General features: G+C 42.0%; 1 protein-coding gene across 3 annotated transcripts in view; it reads right to left on the bottom strand.

Moving 5' to 3' along the window:
* Positions 1 to 3,795: 3,795 nt before the first annotated feature.
* IKZF3 (IKAROS family zinc finger 3) overlaps positions 3,796 to 16,794 on the bottom strand; it is an 82,463-nt gene continuing 69,464 nt past the window's right edge. For 2 of the 3 annotated variants that reach the window (XM_027094454.1, XM_027094453.1), the window contains 2 exons: positions 15,434 to 15,550; positions 3,796 to 5,617 (listed from right to left, as the gene is read on the bottom strand). In XM_027094454.1, coding sequence (XP_026950255.1) covers positions 4,914 to 5,617; positions 15,434 to 15,550 — 821 coding nt within the window. In that variant the 3' untranslated portion in view covers positions 3,796 to 4,913. Of the gene's footprint in view, positions 5,618 to 15,433; positions 15,551 to 15,664; positions 16,489 to 16,794 lie in introns of those variants that run through there. The other variant, XM_027094455.1, reaches the window with a different exon arrangement.

Here is a 16,794-nt window from a genome sequence, read left to right on the forward strand (position 1 = left end):
GGTAGATATTGTTATGTCCTTACATTTAAAAAAATCAAAACATTAACATTCCAGTTTCAAATAACAACTCAATATCAGCATATAAGACACTCCAATATTGTAATATTCAGAGGAAACTTGCCTCCAGCTTCTTCAAAGTGCAAAGACCTGTTTCTCATGGTTTTTTTTTAATTTTTAAAAATTCATTATTTATAAATTTATTTATTTTATTTATTTATTTTTGGCTGCATTGGGTCTTCGTTGCTGCGTGCGGGCTTCCTCTAGTTGCAGCGAGTGGGGGCTACTCTTCCTTGTGGTGCGCAGGCTTCTCATTGCAGTGGCTTCTCTTGTTGTGGAACACGGGCTGTAGGCGCACGGGCTTTGGTAGTTGTGGCACGCAGGCTCAGTAGTTGTGGCGTGCGGACTCAGTAGTTGTGGCACATGGGCTTAGTTGCTCCGCGGCATGTGGGATCTTCCCGGACCAGGGCTCAAGCCCATGTCCCCTGCATTGGCAGGCGGATCCTCAATGACTGCACCACCAGGGAAGCCCCTGTTTCTCATGTTGCTGGCATGATATGGGACACGCTATATACAGCTTGGGTAAACAGAGGTACAGTCTTGTGCTTTGAGCTCATACAAGTCAAAAGCCTACACCTCTCTTCTAGGCTCTTCCAAGTCCACAGTCTCCGACCCTGGGTTCACTCATCATTCTCAGAACTGTTCAGTCTGTTAGGCTTAGAGAACAGAGTCCTTTCCCTGGGATGACCCAGGTTTAGCATTTGGTTTCAGGTCAAAATTGTCCTCTTTACAGGCACTTAAATCCCAAATCATTCTGCTTTTCTGAACTCTGCCTATAGAGATTCTCTGAACTATACTTTCTGTCTGAGCACAAAAATAGCTCCTAATTCTTTAAAAGATAAGAGAGATCACTGTGTATCTCTTGTCTTCTGCACAGCCTAATTCTATTTTCTAGGACAGAAGTTTCATCACTCCACTTTCTTGTCTCTTCTTGAGCTCAAACTCCTAATTCTGAGTCTTTGTCAAAGAGCCTGGACACTCTGAGAACTCAAATCTTAAGTATCACAGAGTTTCCAAATCTCCACTAGAGACCAACGTACCTACTCATAGTGGAGTACACTTTAAAGTTAGGACTTCAAACACTAAACATTTAACATTTCCATTACAGTCTTACTGGCTGTCCTGGGATATAGATCAGAAGTACTGCTTTTTTCCCCTGAAAACATTCTAAATCTCACATTTCGCAGGAGGAAGAAAAGCAGAGGATAAGAACAGTGATACAGAGGCTACCTGGAAAAAATGTTATGTTGACGTGAGATTTGTTAATAACACAGCGTTTCAACTGAGTAAAATTTTGTGTTTTTAAACATTTATCTTTGCAAAAGAAATCTGAGGTCGCTTTACTTCTGGGTCTGGCAAAATGTTAAGCCTTGCATTTAAAAGGTGAGACATTTTGTCACTGACAAAGTCAGAAGCTGAGTCAGGAACAGTTCAGAATGGGTAACAAAGCATATGATTAGCTAGCTTCTCTGTGTCAAGGCTAATACATCTTTTTGGGAGAATGACTTAGGGAATCGAAAGCCTGGTGGATTTATTAACATCTCTCTTTTTCCTGGTGGTGTTGGTGGAGGGTAATGGGGGAGACACCTCTGTTTTGTTCTCTGCCAGGAGGAACACCTATGCAACAACTCAAATAGCGATAAGGAACATTTGGAGAGCCAGCTCTCGGTCTTTTCCACACTCATCCCAATTCTGCCACCTTGGCTGTAAGGGGAACTTTTCACGGGTTTGGTTGTTCCTCAGATTTCGGTCTCCTGGGTGTGTGGTGGGGGCCTGGCTAATAAGAGGGTTGGTGGGAAATGGAGAGAGAAGACCTATGAGGCTCACGTTCACAGGGACTCTGGCTGAGAAAGGAAACGTGCTGTCGGAAGCTGCCAGGGGACCTCACCGTCCAGCAGGGTCAGATGTGAATCCTCCTCGGTCCTCCTTTCTAGGCATCTTGCTAAGGTTCTCCTTTACCTTCTTTCCCACCCCCAGCAAGGGAGGGGGTTAAGTAGAATAAGGATTGCCTGCAGAAGTAAGTGTTTACCTGTGTTGTGGGAACGACTACATACCACCTGTTTCAACTTCAAGATTTAAGAATGTGGAGTTTCCACATATACATTTTCTCTGGACTTGACATGTCCCAGTCCAGGCTCAGAATGCGACAACGAAAGTGCAGCCTGTGTGAGTGGTCGCCCCACTCAGAAAACTGACCTCAGAAGAATGGAAATCATTCAGAAAATCCATTACTCACAGAGGAAATGAGGGTTATACTTACAGAGTTCCCAGGTTGGTGGGATGGGCCTTAGTTTCACTATCTTAAGGTGCAGGAGTTGGTCTCTTCACTAAAGACTTTCCCACTAAGCTGGTAGAAATGCTCGCTTTCCCTAGCTTTCTCTCCTACTAATCCTTGCTTTCAAACGCTCTTTCTTTTGTCCCCTGAAGAGTCAACATGATGTGTGATATTTCAAGAATATAATAAGCAGCTCTTCTTTCACAATGGGTATAAGCAACCTGGTGTAGCTTGGAGTCCAGGATTATGGAAATACAGTGAGGTACTGAAGACTACACACCGAAATACATCTAGTCTTTTAGCTGAAATCTCAAACGTGTTGGGACTGTTGCCATGGAATTTCACAAGATCTTTTTTCCTGAGACAGACGCCATGCTACAAAGAAGGATAAACCATTTGTGCAGTCTGTGGTGGAACATTTTAATTACTGGCAGCACATAAACGAGTTGAGTTTGAGCCTAATGCATAAAGCCCTTTCGAAATATCAAGGCAGATACATAAAACGCTAATCCACCAGGAATTGTGGGTTCTTGGCTCCGGTAGAAATGTTCACACAGCTGACTCTTAATTTGTAAACAGGCTCCATGAAGTTGTTCCTGGAAGCGGATTTATTTTCCCTAACATAGGTTCTTTAAAAGGAGAGAAAAAAAAAAAAAAAAAAAAGGCTTTGGCAAGCAGCTGCAGGTGCCCGTTTGTGTGTACACTCTGGGGCAAGATCAAAATCCCTTCCTGTTTTTTGTTCCTCTCCACCATCCTCTTCACACCACAACTCAGTGGTTAAAGGAAAAACTTAACAATACTTCCATTTTCACACCAAAGAAATGTGAAACGTATATTCATATACATACTCTTCTGCTTAATACCCATACATTAAGAGGTTTAAAAAAATAATTGTGGTTCCTGCATAATCACATAAATTTAAAGCTGTAAAGGACCTTCGAGAACATCTGAATCCAATTCCTAGTTCTATGGTTGAGGAAGCTTAGTTTTAAGAGTTAAGTGATTTGCCCAAAGTCACTTGGCTAAGTAGTGGCAAATATGGAATAAGCAGATCTTGTGACCCTCAGTCCAGTGCTACTTCTACATTTTTTTAAAATTTTTTTTATTTATTTATTTTTTGCAGTACGCGGGCCTCTCCCGTTGCGGAGCACAGGCTCCGGACGCACAGGCTCAGCGGCCATGGCTCACGGGCCCAGCCGCTCCGCGGCATGTGGGATCCTCCCAGACCGGGACCCGTGTCCAGCAGGCGGACTCTCAACCACTGCGCCACCAGGGAAGCCCTACTTTTACGCTTATTACATCACTTTTCCTTGATAGCATGTCTCCCATAATTAATGACAAAGATGACCGACACATCTGCAGAACCAAGGTCAGACTTCCGGGAATCTTTGTGGAATACAACAGCTCCATTTAAAATGGGGGTTGGGAACCCTCCCCCCAACTCCGACCTGCCTGATCGAGGATATCCTGCCAGCAGAGGTGCTCCCCTCTCACTCCATCCTGAAGTTCAGCTCTGATCCTGGTCATCCTCGGTTCCTTTCCTGTGGGGAGGGGGAGGCTAAGTCATACTTTCAGGATTCTTTGGTATTTTTTTGGTCAAAAAATCATTGGCCAGTGTGCTTTGGGTTTGTCCACCAATATTCCATGAAGGAGATGAAAAACTTTCAGGTGGTTGTTCCTCCTTCCCTCCATCCCTGGGTGCTGCTGCTAAACAACTCCCCGCCTCAGAACCAAGCCTCAGAACCAAGCCTGCCACTCGAGATAGCAGGACATGGATGCCATCACCCATGGTGGACAACCTCCTGGAGTTCCCATGACAGTCTATATTGAAACCATTAGTTCCTCTGAGAGAGAGTTTCTCCTGTGCATGAATGGTTTGACTCAAAGCAGCTTTTAATTGGAGACGGGAGGGTAAAGAGTAGAAGCAGAAGTACCATCAGAAAACTTGGGTTATTTTTGCTTGTGTGGTAAGAAGTGGATCTGATGCTTGGAGACTAGGGACTTCAGTTATTGGTAACATTTTATGGCTGTTCTTTTCCTTATTGTTAGACTATAATTTGCGATGGAAGGTTTATATCCTAACCCTTTAGTCTTGTGTGAAGTGCAGAAGGGCAAGCCTTCCCAGCAAGGTCAGCTGGTCAGCAGTTCTTCTCTGTGGACCTGGGCATATGGCTAAAAGTCTTTTCCACATATGGCTGATGTGTCTCAGAAACAATGTCTCATGCAGCACAACCAGGGGACTCTTCTGGTTGGCAACAGACTCCAAAGAATGCCTGTCTATTGCTGCAAAAGATAATGACCAAATGCTTCATTGGCTTTTAAATATCATAAAATTCAAGTCCCTGACGGGAAAACAAAGGTTTCACAAAAGTAGTAACATGATATATCTGCAAACAATTTCTGAATGGGGACAGCATTTCTCTGCTGCCCGTGTGAACGTGATCCTTTGGACACTAAAATGGCATGAAAAGGGGATTGGAACTGAGTTTGTTTTGAGAGTGATTTGTTAGGTGAGGGGTATTATCAGCTTTTAAAAATGATGTTGAATGCTCAGGTGCCAATCATCTCTGGGCCCAGATCTTCACTTTAGCATGGCTCTGTGTTCTCCTCTGGCTATGTGAGATGAGAACTCATAGCGATCGTGGCTTCGATAGCCACACATGTTACACTCAAAAGGGTCACGAAAGCCGTGGCAACCCATGTGAATAGTGAACATCACGTAATCCAGGAAGAGGACTCGACAGTGGTCACACCGGTACACATCCATCACCTCCCCTTCTTTGTTGATCACTTTGATGGAGTCTCTTGGGCAGATGGGTGGGGGCTTGAGGAGTTCATAAGAGCGGGGGACCTCCTTCAGAAGCGGCATCCCATTGCGGGCCCGAGAAGGGACCATGTGATTTTGCTGGTAGATGTGATTCTGGCGTTCCTCATGGTTGCTGTCAGTGTCCGTGGAGTCGTGGCCACTGTTGTTGGGGGAGAGGCCTCTTTCAGAAGGCAGGCTCTTCTCTGGCAGCTGGACATTCTTCTTTTCCAGGTCCTGGGGGGCACCATTCGGCATCTCAGCACGGGTGAGGGCTATGGGGTACATGCTGCTGATAACTGGGACCATCTCTGAGGTGGGAGCAGGTGGTGTCTGGACCAAGGGGCGCAGGGCTTCGGCACCAAGATAGCTGATGGCGTTATTGATGGCCTGGTCCATCATTCGGGTCTGGATCATCTCACTCTCTTTCTCATACACATAGCTGGGATTATAGCTGACGTCAAAGCAGTGGCGCTTCTCACCTAGAACAAGGGAAGGAAAGAGTGACAAAAGGAACAACACAAAGGCAGAGAGTTTGTAAAATTATTTTCTGGAGTCCTTGGAAAGTGAGGAAGGACAAGTGGCCTGTTCAAGAACACTCAGCCCAGGCAGAATGGTCCCACACGGGTGTTGAAGCCTCAGGGGACAGTGATTGACAGCACACGCTTGGACAGTCAAAATAACTGAAACCAGCGGGCAAAAGGGAGTCAGAGATGTCACTAAGTTGAGGCTACAATGTGAGTTGTTTCCACTGCTCATGTCAGAAGGGAACCCTGGAGAAAAGAAGCAAGAGAACACCAGGAAGGGGCTTAAGAGGGGACAAGGCAGCCGCCAGTGTGCAGGAGCATGGGGACCTCTGCACTTCTATTGTCCATGAACTCTGAAGATGCAGTCAATCCCCGAACTCTTAGTTTGCTTGTTCTTTTCTGCTTGTAACACTAGGGAGCCGGGGGCCGGAAGTGCTGCAAAAAGTGGGGATGCTCTGGCCTCGGCAGCTTTTTAAATAGCTGCAGAGGCAGAAAAAATAGCCCCCCAAACTCCAGCTTACCACTTCCCAGACACATCAGTTATCAGACTGACTGAGATTTAAATAAAAGAGCTTCAAATGTAGAGAGTTTTAGAAAAGGCTTTTTCTTGATGAAAGATCATCATGATCTTCGCCCTCTTCATAAAGTGTGTTATTCTTCTTTTGCTTGAAAAGATGTATCATTGATACATGTGTGATCATTAGTACTTATCTCACACTTAACTGAAAAATTTACTTGTGGTCACCCTCTCCTACTTCTCATGTCAAACTGCTGAGAAATTTTGAAAACAGAGTTTAGCCACCTTCAGGGCGTGTGGGTGTTGTGTGTTAGAAAACAGAGGCTCTCTGGCCACAGGGAAGGCAGGAGCGGGATCTTCAATGATGGCAGATGTGCTCAATGGTGAGTGGCTGGTAGAGGCAAGAGAAAGTGGGGAAGATGTGTCAAGGGCTGGAGGTGAGGCTAACATTATTGCTGATGCTTTTTCATTCTGTAGACATTGGATTCTGAGAGATTTGCTAAACCGTAGCCTCTCTTCCCTAACATTTCCTAGGCATGTTGTGGTTCCAGAACGTGTCACTGCCATACAGTAAAGGCTTCTGGGAAGACAAAACAGAAGAAAACAAAAAGGATTGGAAGAACCAGTTTCTGTTCTTGAGGTACCTCCAACCTAGTGGGAGAGAAATAAGACTTGGCTAGATGGAATTGGAGAAAAATAAATGTTAAAAGTTGAGAAAGGGCTGCCTTGCTCTATGGAAGCTTTTGATTTTATTTTAAATGCCATGTTTGAGGCGTTTAAGCAGGGTGGGTGACGTGTCTTCTGTAAAAAGAATTAAAAGGGAAGGGCAGGGTGGTTTGTAAATATACAAACTGTATATTTAAGTGTTATGGGAATGCAAAAAATTCAGGAGTACTTGTGGAAGGGAAAGCATTCTTGGAAAACCTAAATTTTGAGAAGGGTCTTGATGAACTGGTAGGATTTAGATTTTCAGAGACGTAGAAGAGATATCCTAATTGAGGGATGAGCATGAATCAAGACAGACACGTGGGACCGTCCAAGACATGGGCTGGGAGGGGTAAGAGAGTCTGGTTAGAGCAAAATATCAAGAAGCGTGGAAGAAAGTATTTCTCCAACTTCACTCAGCCCTCCACATTCCGCAATATTCATACCCCAGGGTGGTGTGGTGGTTGGGAGCACGAACTCTAGAGTCAGATGGTGTGGATTCGATGCTGCCTAGTTGTGTGACCTTGGGTAAGTCACTTAACCTGTCTGTGGCTCCATGTCCTCACGTAAAATGGGGGTAATAATTGTACCTACCTCAATTGGTAAGCGCTTAGAACAGTGCCTGGCACGTAGAAAGCACTTGGTAAATGTTAGGGTTTTTAATTTTGTTTGAATCAGCTCGCATTTCCTTCCTTTCCTTTTTTGCTGAAGAAATTTGTTTTTTAAGGAAACTTTATATCACTAACATAAACAGAAAACCAGAATCACTTGCCACAAATATAAGGTAACTATGAAAAATAAAGACAACGAAACAGCAATTTATTAAAGTTTGATCAGATACTGTAAGTACCTGGAGACAAAGATCCCCTCTCTCTTTGCTAAAAATAGAGATTACCAAGTGTGTGATTAGTGTTGAAGACAATTAACATCTTATTACGTCTAAATCTTTCTCCTTGGTATAATCAGGAAGATTGAAAGAGAACTAAAAAGAAAATAACTTTCTTGCCATGTGGATCAAGGTTTTCAAATGCTCTGTGAGCCTCCTGGCACTTTGCCGCCAACATTTTAGGAGATACTGAAAAAAGATAACACGCGGTGGGACCAAATGATGGGCATTCTGAATAACCAACCGTAGGGTTTAGATTTGGACAAACGGCAAACCTCTATAAACCGCATTGAGCAAGAGATGCTTGTGGTCAAAATGTTATTTTCAGGATATTAATGTAACAGCAATGTGTAAGATGGACCAGAACAGTGAGAAACTGGAGACAAAAAGACCTGCTAAAAGATCCAATCTAATCAGATAGATTTGTCCTGTATCCCCACTACCTTAAGGCCAACCTGACAGTTTCCAGACAAATACCTGAGAGAAAAAGTATGCACAGAAAATCACCGTACCTTGGCAACTCAATAAAAAGGAACAGAAACGTAGACCTTTGCCAAAGTAATCAACGGTTCTTCTTTTCAACTGCCAGATTGGATAAGTCTCTGATTAGAGCTGTTTGGAAGAACGAGACTGAGGACATGAAAGCTGTCTAAAGTCACAAATATTCATTCCCCTGAAAGTGACACAGAAATGATGAACTTTGTTTCCTGGCCTTTTCAAGGTTACTGATGATTTTCCAGTGTGGTTGGATCTACTCAGTTCCCCAAATACCGGGGGTCCCTGGAAATCTTTTTAATCTTTTCGCCTAACAGAGAGGCTCCAGAAAGTTTCCGAGGTGGGGCAGGCACGTCACAAACTCTGCTTTTATCTCTTCTCCCAAGAGTTGGTTTTACTTAACTAGGCCTACAATTTCATAACCTATACCACCTGCAGCACATGTCAGAAAACAGCTGAGTGCTGAAGTTGTAAGAGGCAAAACAATAAGAGGAAAATCAACCCCTGGATGAGTGGAAATATGTGACTGAGTTCTGTGGTTAACGCAGACCATTGTTCATTGTTAAGAAGATGGGAGAGCCTCAGATCTTCACGTGCACGCAACCTGCACTCATCAGGTCCCCTCATCTCCGAGTTACGGTAACTTGATTAGTGCAGATGATTATCAGTCACCTGTAGACACGATGACTCAATGTGTATGAAACTCAGAAGGGGTAAACTACAGTAATTGAAAAGCCAACAGCTCACGTTTCTTTAGTAATACACTCATAAAAAAGGTTACTCAAACCACAAGAGTGTAACTGCTCCCAAACCTGCACAGAGCTTCTAGTCCAGCTTCTAGTCAAAATCGTACCACACACGTTTGAATGATTAATGAGAGAAGGTTCGTGCTGAATTACAGGTTTTCTCCCAATGATAATACAAATGGCAACAACAAGTCCTAAGTTTAGAAACCAAGGCTACTTGGTTGGGCCGTTCCCTACCTGTGATCCCTTTTAAAGGTGTCAATCCCTACCATCTAGGCTTTGGTAACTCTGAACTGAGCAACTGCCTGACCTGAATTGCTGCAATGTGGTGAGGGCATATGGTTGTTGGCTTCTAAGTGCCAACTTGAAAGTACAGAATCATAGCCTAAAGCTAAAAGGGACCTAAGCTGAGCATGTGGATTTAGACCTCTGCCTTTGGGATGGAGGGACAAGATCCACTACTCTAACCTGTTTACTTCTCTACTTCACAGTACCGAGCACTATGCCTTATATATAATACCAAGAAGAATAGCTACTATTTATTGAGCCACTACTATATACTCAGTGCTGTCCTAGGTACTTTGCGTATTGTCTCACTTTACCTAAGATGAATTATCATCTCTTAGTCAGATGAAGGACCTAAAGCACAAACGGGTTGATTAACTTGCTCAGGTTGCTCAGCTGGTAAATGGAGAACCAGGATGTGATCCAAGGGCCCATATACCTCAGGATATGGTTGAGCATTAACTGCTGTTTCCTGGCTGCTACCTCGCCCATGGCTGCACAACCCCACCACTAGCAATGACTTCAGATTCTCTGCTGGGATGGTTCCCATAGGCAGTAGAAAAGCAACTGTGCTTTGTTCCATATGGACCAGTAACATGCATTCAAGAAATTTCTATGATGAACAGAGTTGTCATGATGTCCATAAAGTGCTTAACAGAGTACTGGCACATGTAAGCACTCAATAAGTGGTAGATCTATTATTATTGTTATTATTATTGTTATTTGCCTCACACCATGTTAAGTGTTTTGAAGAATACAAACTTAATTGCAATCCAGGAGGAGATGTAGTATGTACACAATTTCATTACAAATTAGTATCCTTAATACTATGTGGTGGAACAAAGTATAGAGTAGCCAAGAGAGTGGAGAGAGAAAAATACGGACCATGTCTCAAATATGCCACATAACATGGGACAAATATTAATCTATTCTCTCCTCTAAAGTCTCCGTGAAATCTGAGGTGGTAGTAGTGGTGGTGCTGGAGACAGTTACACACATCTCAAAAAGCAGACTGTTAAACTCGCCTTGAGTGCAGAGGGAGAACAGAGAAGAGAGAGAATTCAGGCAAGTATGGGAACGTAGACCACGTGGAGGTTTAGGGGGCAGATGGGAGGGAGGGCATTCCAGACAGTGAGCATGGAAAGAAGGATTACAGAGAAGTGGGAGTAGTTCATTATTGGCTGAATTAAAAGATTAGTCGGCTGAAATGATACATTCAGAAAAGATAACTTAGAGACAGATTGTGAAAGACTCAGAACGCCTGGGAGGTTTGGATTTTATTCTGATGGGGAGCCATTGAAAGATTTTTTGAAGAGGAGGAGAAATTATTTGAACATTAGAAAAATAACAATTCTGAGGTTACAGTCATCATGATGGGATAATGTGAAATACTGGGGTTTTCTTTAAGCCTTTAAATTTCTTCATGTCATTTAACTGTATCTGCTGATGCCTTCATGCAATTTCCCATGTATCATCGATTACTTGTACTCCAAGCACATATCCTCCCCCCGAAAAAGGGCAGGTAAGCAGGGTAAATGGAATATCTGATGATGATGATGGCTGATCTCAATCTAAATGAGACTGAAGTGGCTATAACACCTCTTCCAGGAGGAGGAAGGCAGAGGGTAGGAAGCCACAGAATGAGAAGCAGGAAGGAGGAGAGAGAACAGAGAGAGCCATGGGGGTGGCAGAGAGGAAAACTGAGCTGGAAACCACATTTTGTTGCTGCAGAAGCCTTTGTCCTCTGTGAGTCACCGTGAAGTGCTATTTGGTTGTCATCTGCCCTGATGGAGTCACCACAGATCTTTTCTCAAGAAAACACACCCTTAAGAGAGAATGACTGCCCTTCTTCAAGGCTTTTTCTTCCACCAGCTCTCAATGACTAGACCCTTCCCTTTCCAAAGCTCCTGTGTAGCACACATGACATGCACTGCTCTGGGTGACTTTCTGGGGGAGGAGGGCCTTGGACTGCAGCACTTTATAGACCCAGGCTCTGGCCCTGCTCTGTCACCTACTAGCTGCATCTCTCCATCTTTCCCTTCCCCCTTCCCTCCTTAGTAAAAGAACTTCACTGGGTGGTTCCTAATATCCCTTCAAGCTCAAAAACGTTATGACTTTTGATGCTTATAGGATTAGGGATTTTGGCTCTTTGGGAAGGGATGGGAGAAGATACTTTTTGCTTTTAGAAACAGGTATTAAAACTGCTTCCTGTTGCTCTGTTAACCAAAGCAGACAATTTCTCATTAGTTACTTCACAGGGAGAACCGACAGTGTTTGCTGAAGTGTCAAAACCTCACAACATGTTTACCGGGGGGGTGAGTGAGATCTTTTTTCATGTTCTTTTCAACATGAAAACTTCCTTTAATAAAGTAATACATAAAATTTTAAAAAATAGGGAGATGCTATGGTAACCACTTTGGTCTAAATAACACATCTGTTTTTGGAGAAAGAATGAAAATCAGAGAAAGAAATATGCAGAAATGTAGTCATTTTCCTCCTCCCTTCAGGAGAGAAATCTGGCCTCTATTTTGAGCCAAGTATTTGAAGATGGCCTAGTTAGAAGCATAGTCAAGCAAGTTTGTAACAGGAGAATAAGATTCAGAAAAAAGACAATCCCTAAAGGGCTTAGGTGCTAAAAGTAAGGTCTTCTTGTCCTTTGGAAAGAACAACTAAAAAGAATTATTTTGATGACGTAAAGATGCTGATTTCTAATGAATGTGTGTCAATTTATTTCCTATTTTATAGAAAGCAATTCAAAATTTCTTGGAGAACTAGGGAAAAAGTGATTTCATTTTTCTCCTACTCTTCAACAGAGGCATGTTTTTGTGTTTCTAAATGCATTTAGACTTAATCCAATCCATCCCTCTTTCCTCAGTTCATCTCTAATGGATGAAAAATGCTATCTACTGGTAATTATCTCAAGCCTGTTAGGAAAGTAACAGGCTGACCTGATGGTATAATTTCACCTTTACCCTCATAGTTCAAGAGGTCAGGGAAGCCAAGCTGTGCAACTGTCAACAAGGATTAAAGGGAGTGACTCATTCTTCCTTCATACTTTACCCATTGCCATTTCCCTGGCAGCTGAATCTTTTCAGAAAATGATGCCTTGGAGAGGAAATATAGGAGAGAGAAGAGAAGGAGGGGAGACATTAGCCCCATATGTTTTATATCACTTCATCCCATATACTGCACAGTGTCATAATGTTCCTTTATTTTCCCCTTGATATTACTATTTTCTATCAAAAGGTGGATTCAGTTAAATGATTGAAGGGGTTTCTTTTAGTTTTAAAAAAATCTCTTAAGGTTCAGGGAATAAGCTAATGCTAGAGGATTAGAACAGTGCTCAGGAACAAGAATATCACATATATGGCAGGAGCTCTGTAACCATTTGCATGATAAATGAATGGACGAAAGAGCAAATGAATAAGTAGTAATGTACTAAGTAAAATATATAAATGTTGAACTAATGCAGCTGTTTTATAGATTCTCAGATTAAATGACATCTTCCTAAAAAAAACCTCCTAAATTATATACCATGATTTATAACATAAAATAACATACCATATCTGTACAACCTTGAGAAAAAAGTTATCTGAAGTTATACATATGGGTTTATAAACAAAAAGTGGTGCTCATTATTGCTGCCTTTTATAATTCATCTTGCAGACTTACAGAATGGTAGAGCTGCGAGGGACCTTCTCGATCACTTCATCACCTGTTCAGTCTACTCATTTCACAGGTGAGTAAACAGAGGCCCAGAAAGGTTACGTGATTTGTCTAAACATACACAGTTAAGAAATGACTGAACTGGAATCACAACCTCAGTCTTTTGGCTTCTAATCCAGTGCTCTTCCTACTGCACCTTACCACAATTTATAAAAAAACCAAAAATTCCCCCAGCTATTCAGGGCCCCAAAATCCAGAAGTTGCTACCTCAGCTCAAATCAAGAGCTAACTCTACTGGGTTTCCTGATTCCATCTCAGAGAGAACATGATGGTTCAGAAGATGACAGAGATCAGTACCTACAAGATCAGCACCTCTCCTGAGTCTGGAAATGGAAGAGTGAAAATCCTCTGGTCACAATGGTAATAAACACATGGAATGGATCCCCTATGCAATAAGCAAAATGGCATGGACTTGGACATGTGAAACATGTGTTTTTAAACCCATGAAGATACCGAAGCAACTTTTATCTTATTAAGTAGGGCTTTAGCTCAAGGACAGGTTTAGGGCAACTATGTGGACTAAGTACCTTCTCTCATATTTTAGTTCTCTTAGACCAACATGCATTGACCATAACTGGATTGAAATTAAGTCACTTTACATTTTTTTTCTTTCCCATTTCTCCCCATGTTTCTCCCCACCCATATCAGCTGCAGCCATTTCTACAGCCAAAACATCCCCCAAATTAAATTATACTCATGGCATAGAATAACAATCCAAGTTTCCTTTTGTACGCCAGTCAGAACCTCTTCACATAAGTACAGCTCAAAAGAGGTATGAGCAATGCTCTAAGATAACGTCTTGGAATCACAATTGGTCCACTGTGCCTAAACCCCATATAGAAGTCACTACACGCCCCCTGACATTTCTCACCAAGGAGAGGGAAGATGGTAAAGAGGATAGGGTCTCTCTGAAATGAAATTCACCAACTTTAGTCTGACACAGTTTATTCTTAAAGTGACTAAAAGAATACAATAACTTCTCAGTCAAACAACATAAAGTAAATAAGTATAAATACCAAGCTAGGAGGACAGGAATAAAGACGCAGACATAGAGAATGGACTGGAGGACACGGGGAGGGGGAAGGGTAAGCTGGGACAAAGTGAGAGAGTGGCATGGACTTATAAATACTACCAAATGTAAAATAGCTAGCTAGTGGGAAGCAGCCGCATAGCACAGGGAGATCAGCTCAGTGCTTTGTGACCACCTAGAGGGGTGGGATAGGGAGGGTGGGAGGGAGACGCAAGAGGGAGGAGATATGGGGATATATGTATATGTATAGCTGATTCACTTTGTTATACAGCAGAAACTAACACACCATTGTAAAGCAATTATACTCCAATAAAGATGTTAAAAAAAAAAACAAAAACAAGCTAGGTAGCTTTGAAATATATGGGTTCTTTCAATATATCTCTATAATTCACATAAAATTAAAAAACTAATTAGACCAGAATAAAGTTTAACCAGATTTAAAAACCAGGCAGGCACTTGATATCTGTAAAAGCTATTGAAAAGAATAAACACAAAAGGACTGAAGTAAGAAATCAACAGCAGCAGCAAGTAGCTTTGGAAAAACAGACTGACAGGTTTCTAAAATATTACTGGTGTTGAGGGAGGTCTATTTTTGTGTGATAACTATTTTTGTTCAATATCACCGACTTTCAATTTATAGCAAAACCAATACGTTCAATTCAGCTGCCTACTTCACAAATACAAATCTATTTAAAATATCATAGTCACATTTATGTAAACATCTGGGAGAATTCAACACAATATTTCTGCCATTTGGCAGTCCTAACACTTTAATGGACATAATTATTTCTTAGCCATCTCATTCTTGCTGTATTTTTTTGACAATGTGAAAACCAATGGTATAAAAATTAACTCCAGTAAGACAAATGATTAAATCAAACCTTGTTATTTAAATCTATGCATTCCCAACCACTTTCTCTTAAAACCAATTCTCAATCAAATTCAAGAAAATATGGCAATACATTTTAGGGCATGAAAAAAGTTTGAGCATGATAAGGGAACCAAGTTGTAAAACATAGTTGCAAAAGATTACAAAAATGCTATCTTGAACATCTTACTGGTATCAATTGCACAAACTCTCTCATGGAACATATGTCATTCGGAATAAAGAGGAAGGAACAGCATTTTTAACACCAACTTCATTTAAGAAATTGGATACCAAATAATCCCATCTTCAGTAGTTAAGATTCTTTAGTTAAAATATTTTATCATTTGCTCTAGTTACCAAAATGAATCCTGAAGAATAAAAGTTGTACAATGGAAAATCAATTACCTTATTTTAACAGAGATTAAACTAGGAAGGGCCTGTGTAGTAAGCATCCTATGTTATCTCATTCAAACTATCTGCTAACAACAGCAGGAAAATGGGTTGTATTCTTACCAATGAATTTCTGAGGCATTGAGCTTTTTCGCTTTGCCACATTGCTTGCTAATCTGTCCAGAACGAGAGCTCTTTCACTTCCCATCTCTGCTTTGATGTGTCTTGCCTCCGCACTTGCTGGTTTGGAAAAATGAAAAAAGAAGAGGGAAAAGAACACGTTGACAAATGGAGAGAAAAAGAAATAAACTGGAAGGAAAAGTGTCAGAGGTCTGATGCAAACTCTGTTGTTACCTGTTATTACTGCTCAGATTCTTGCCTGGGTTACCTGCTGTGGTCAGTGAAGCCAACACCAGGGCACATTCAAATCTTGCAGTCTTATGCCGACATGGGAAAGCCCAACCCATCCCCAACCAGTACCTTCATTAGCAAGAGGAAGTATTAAATAAACAGCCTGGACGTGGTTGGTTGCAAAAAGATAGATAGATGGAGATCTTCTAACCCCCGATCAGCCTTCTTTCTGATTCTGAGTAACTGCATGTGACACCTGCAGACTGATATAATTCTTCTTAACAACTTTGAAAAAAAAAAGGCCGGTGCCCCAGATTTACTGCTATGTTTATGTTAATAGCACTTTTGAAAATAGATACACTTACCCAGACAGCGAGAAATCTACTCAGTGATTTGTGTATTGAAATTCTGAGTGTTTTTTTCTTTTTCTTTTTTTTCCAGCATGCTCCTTTCAGTTCCTGTCTTTTAAATTATATTTTTCTGGTCTCTGCATTATCTGTTTCATATGCTCTTCACATTTCAAAACTGTCTCAGTTAAAATTTCCCTGAGCAACACTTCTGTCTTGAAATTAAAGAACAATTTGTATAATGCATCTTTATTATATTTCTAATGAAAAATGTGAATAAAAACTGCCTAAGAATATGGTCCAATTGTCAATCCACAAATAGACCTTTAAGTGGTATAGGTCTGTTGTTCTCAGACCTGCCTGAACATTAGAATCACCTTAAGAGCATAGAAGACACACATGCCCAGGCCCCCCTTCAGATCAATTAAATCAGGATCTCTGGTGTAGGGGCCTAGGCAACAGCATTTTTTTTTTTTTTTTTTTTTTAGCGTTACGCGGACCTCTCACTGTTGTGGCCTCTCCCATTGCGGAGCACAGGCTCCGGACGCGCAGGCTCAGCGGCTATGGCTCACGGGCCCAGCCGCTCCGCGGCATGTGGGATCTTCCCGGACCGGGGCACGAACCCGCGTCCCCTGCATCGGCAGGCGGACTCTCAACCACTGCGCCACCAGGGAAGGCCGGCAACAGCACTTTTAAAGCTCTCCAGATGATTTTTTTTTTTTTTTTTTTTGCGGTACGCGGGCCTCTCACTGTTGTGGCCTCTCCCCTTGCGGAGCACAGGCTCCG

Source organism: Aethalodelphis obliquidens, unplaced genomic scaffold (genome assembly GCF_003676395.1).
Source record: "Aethalodelphis obliquidens isolate GAN/ISIS:26980383/991018 unplaced genomic scaffold, ASM367639v1 scaffold89, whole genome shotgun sequence".
Classification (NCBI taxonomy): Eukaryota; Metazoa; Chordata; class Mammalia; order Artiodactyla; family Delphinidae; genus Aethalodelphis; species Aethalodelphis obliquidens.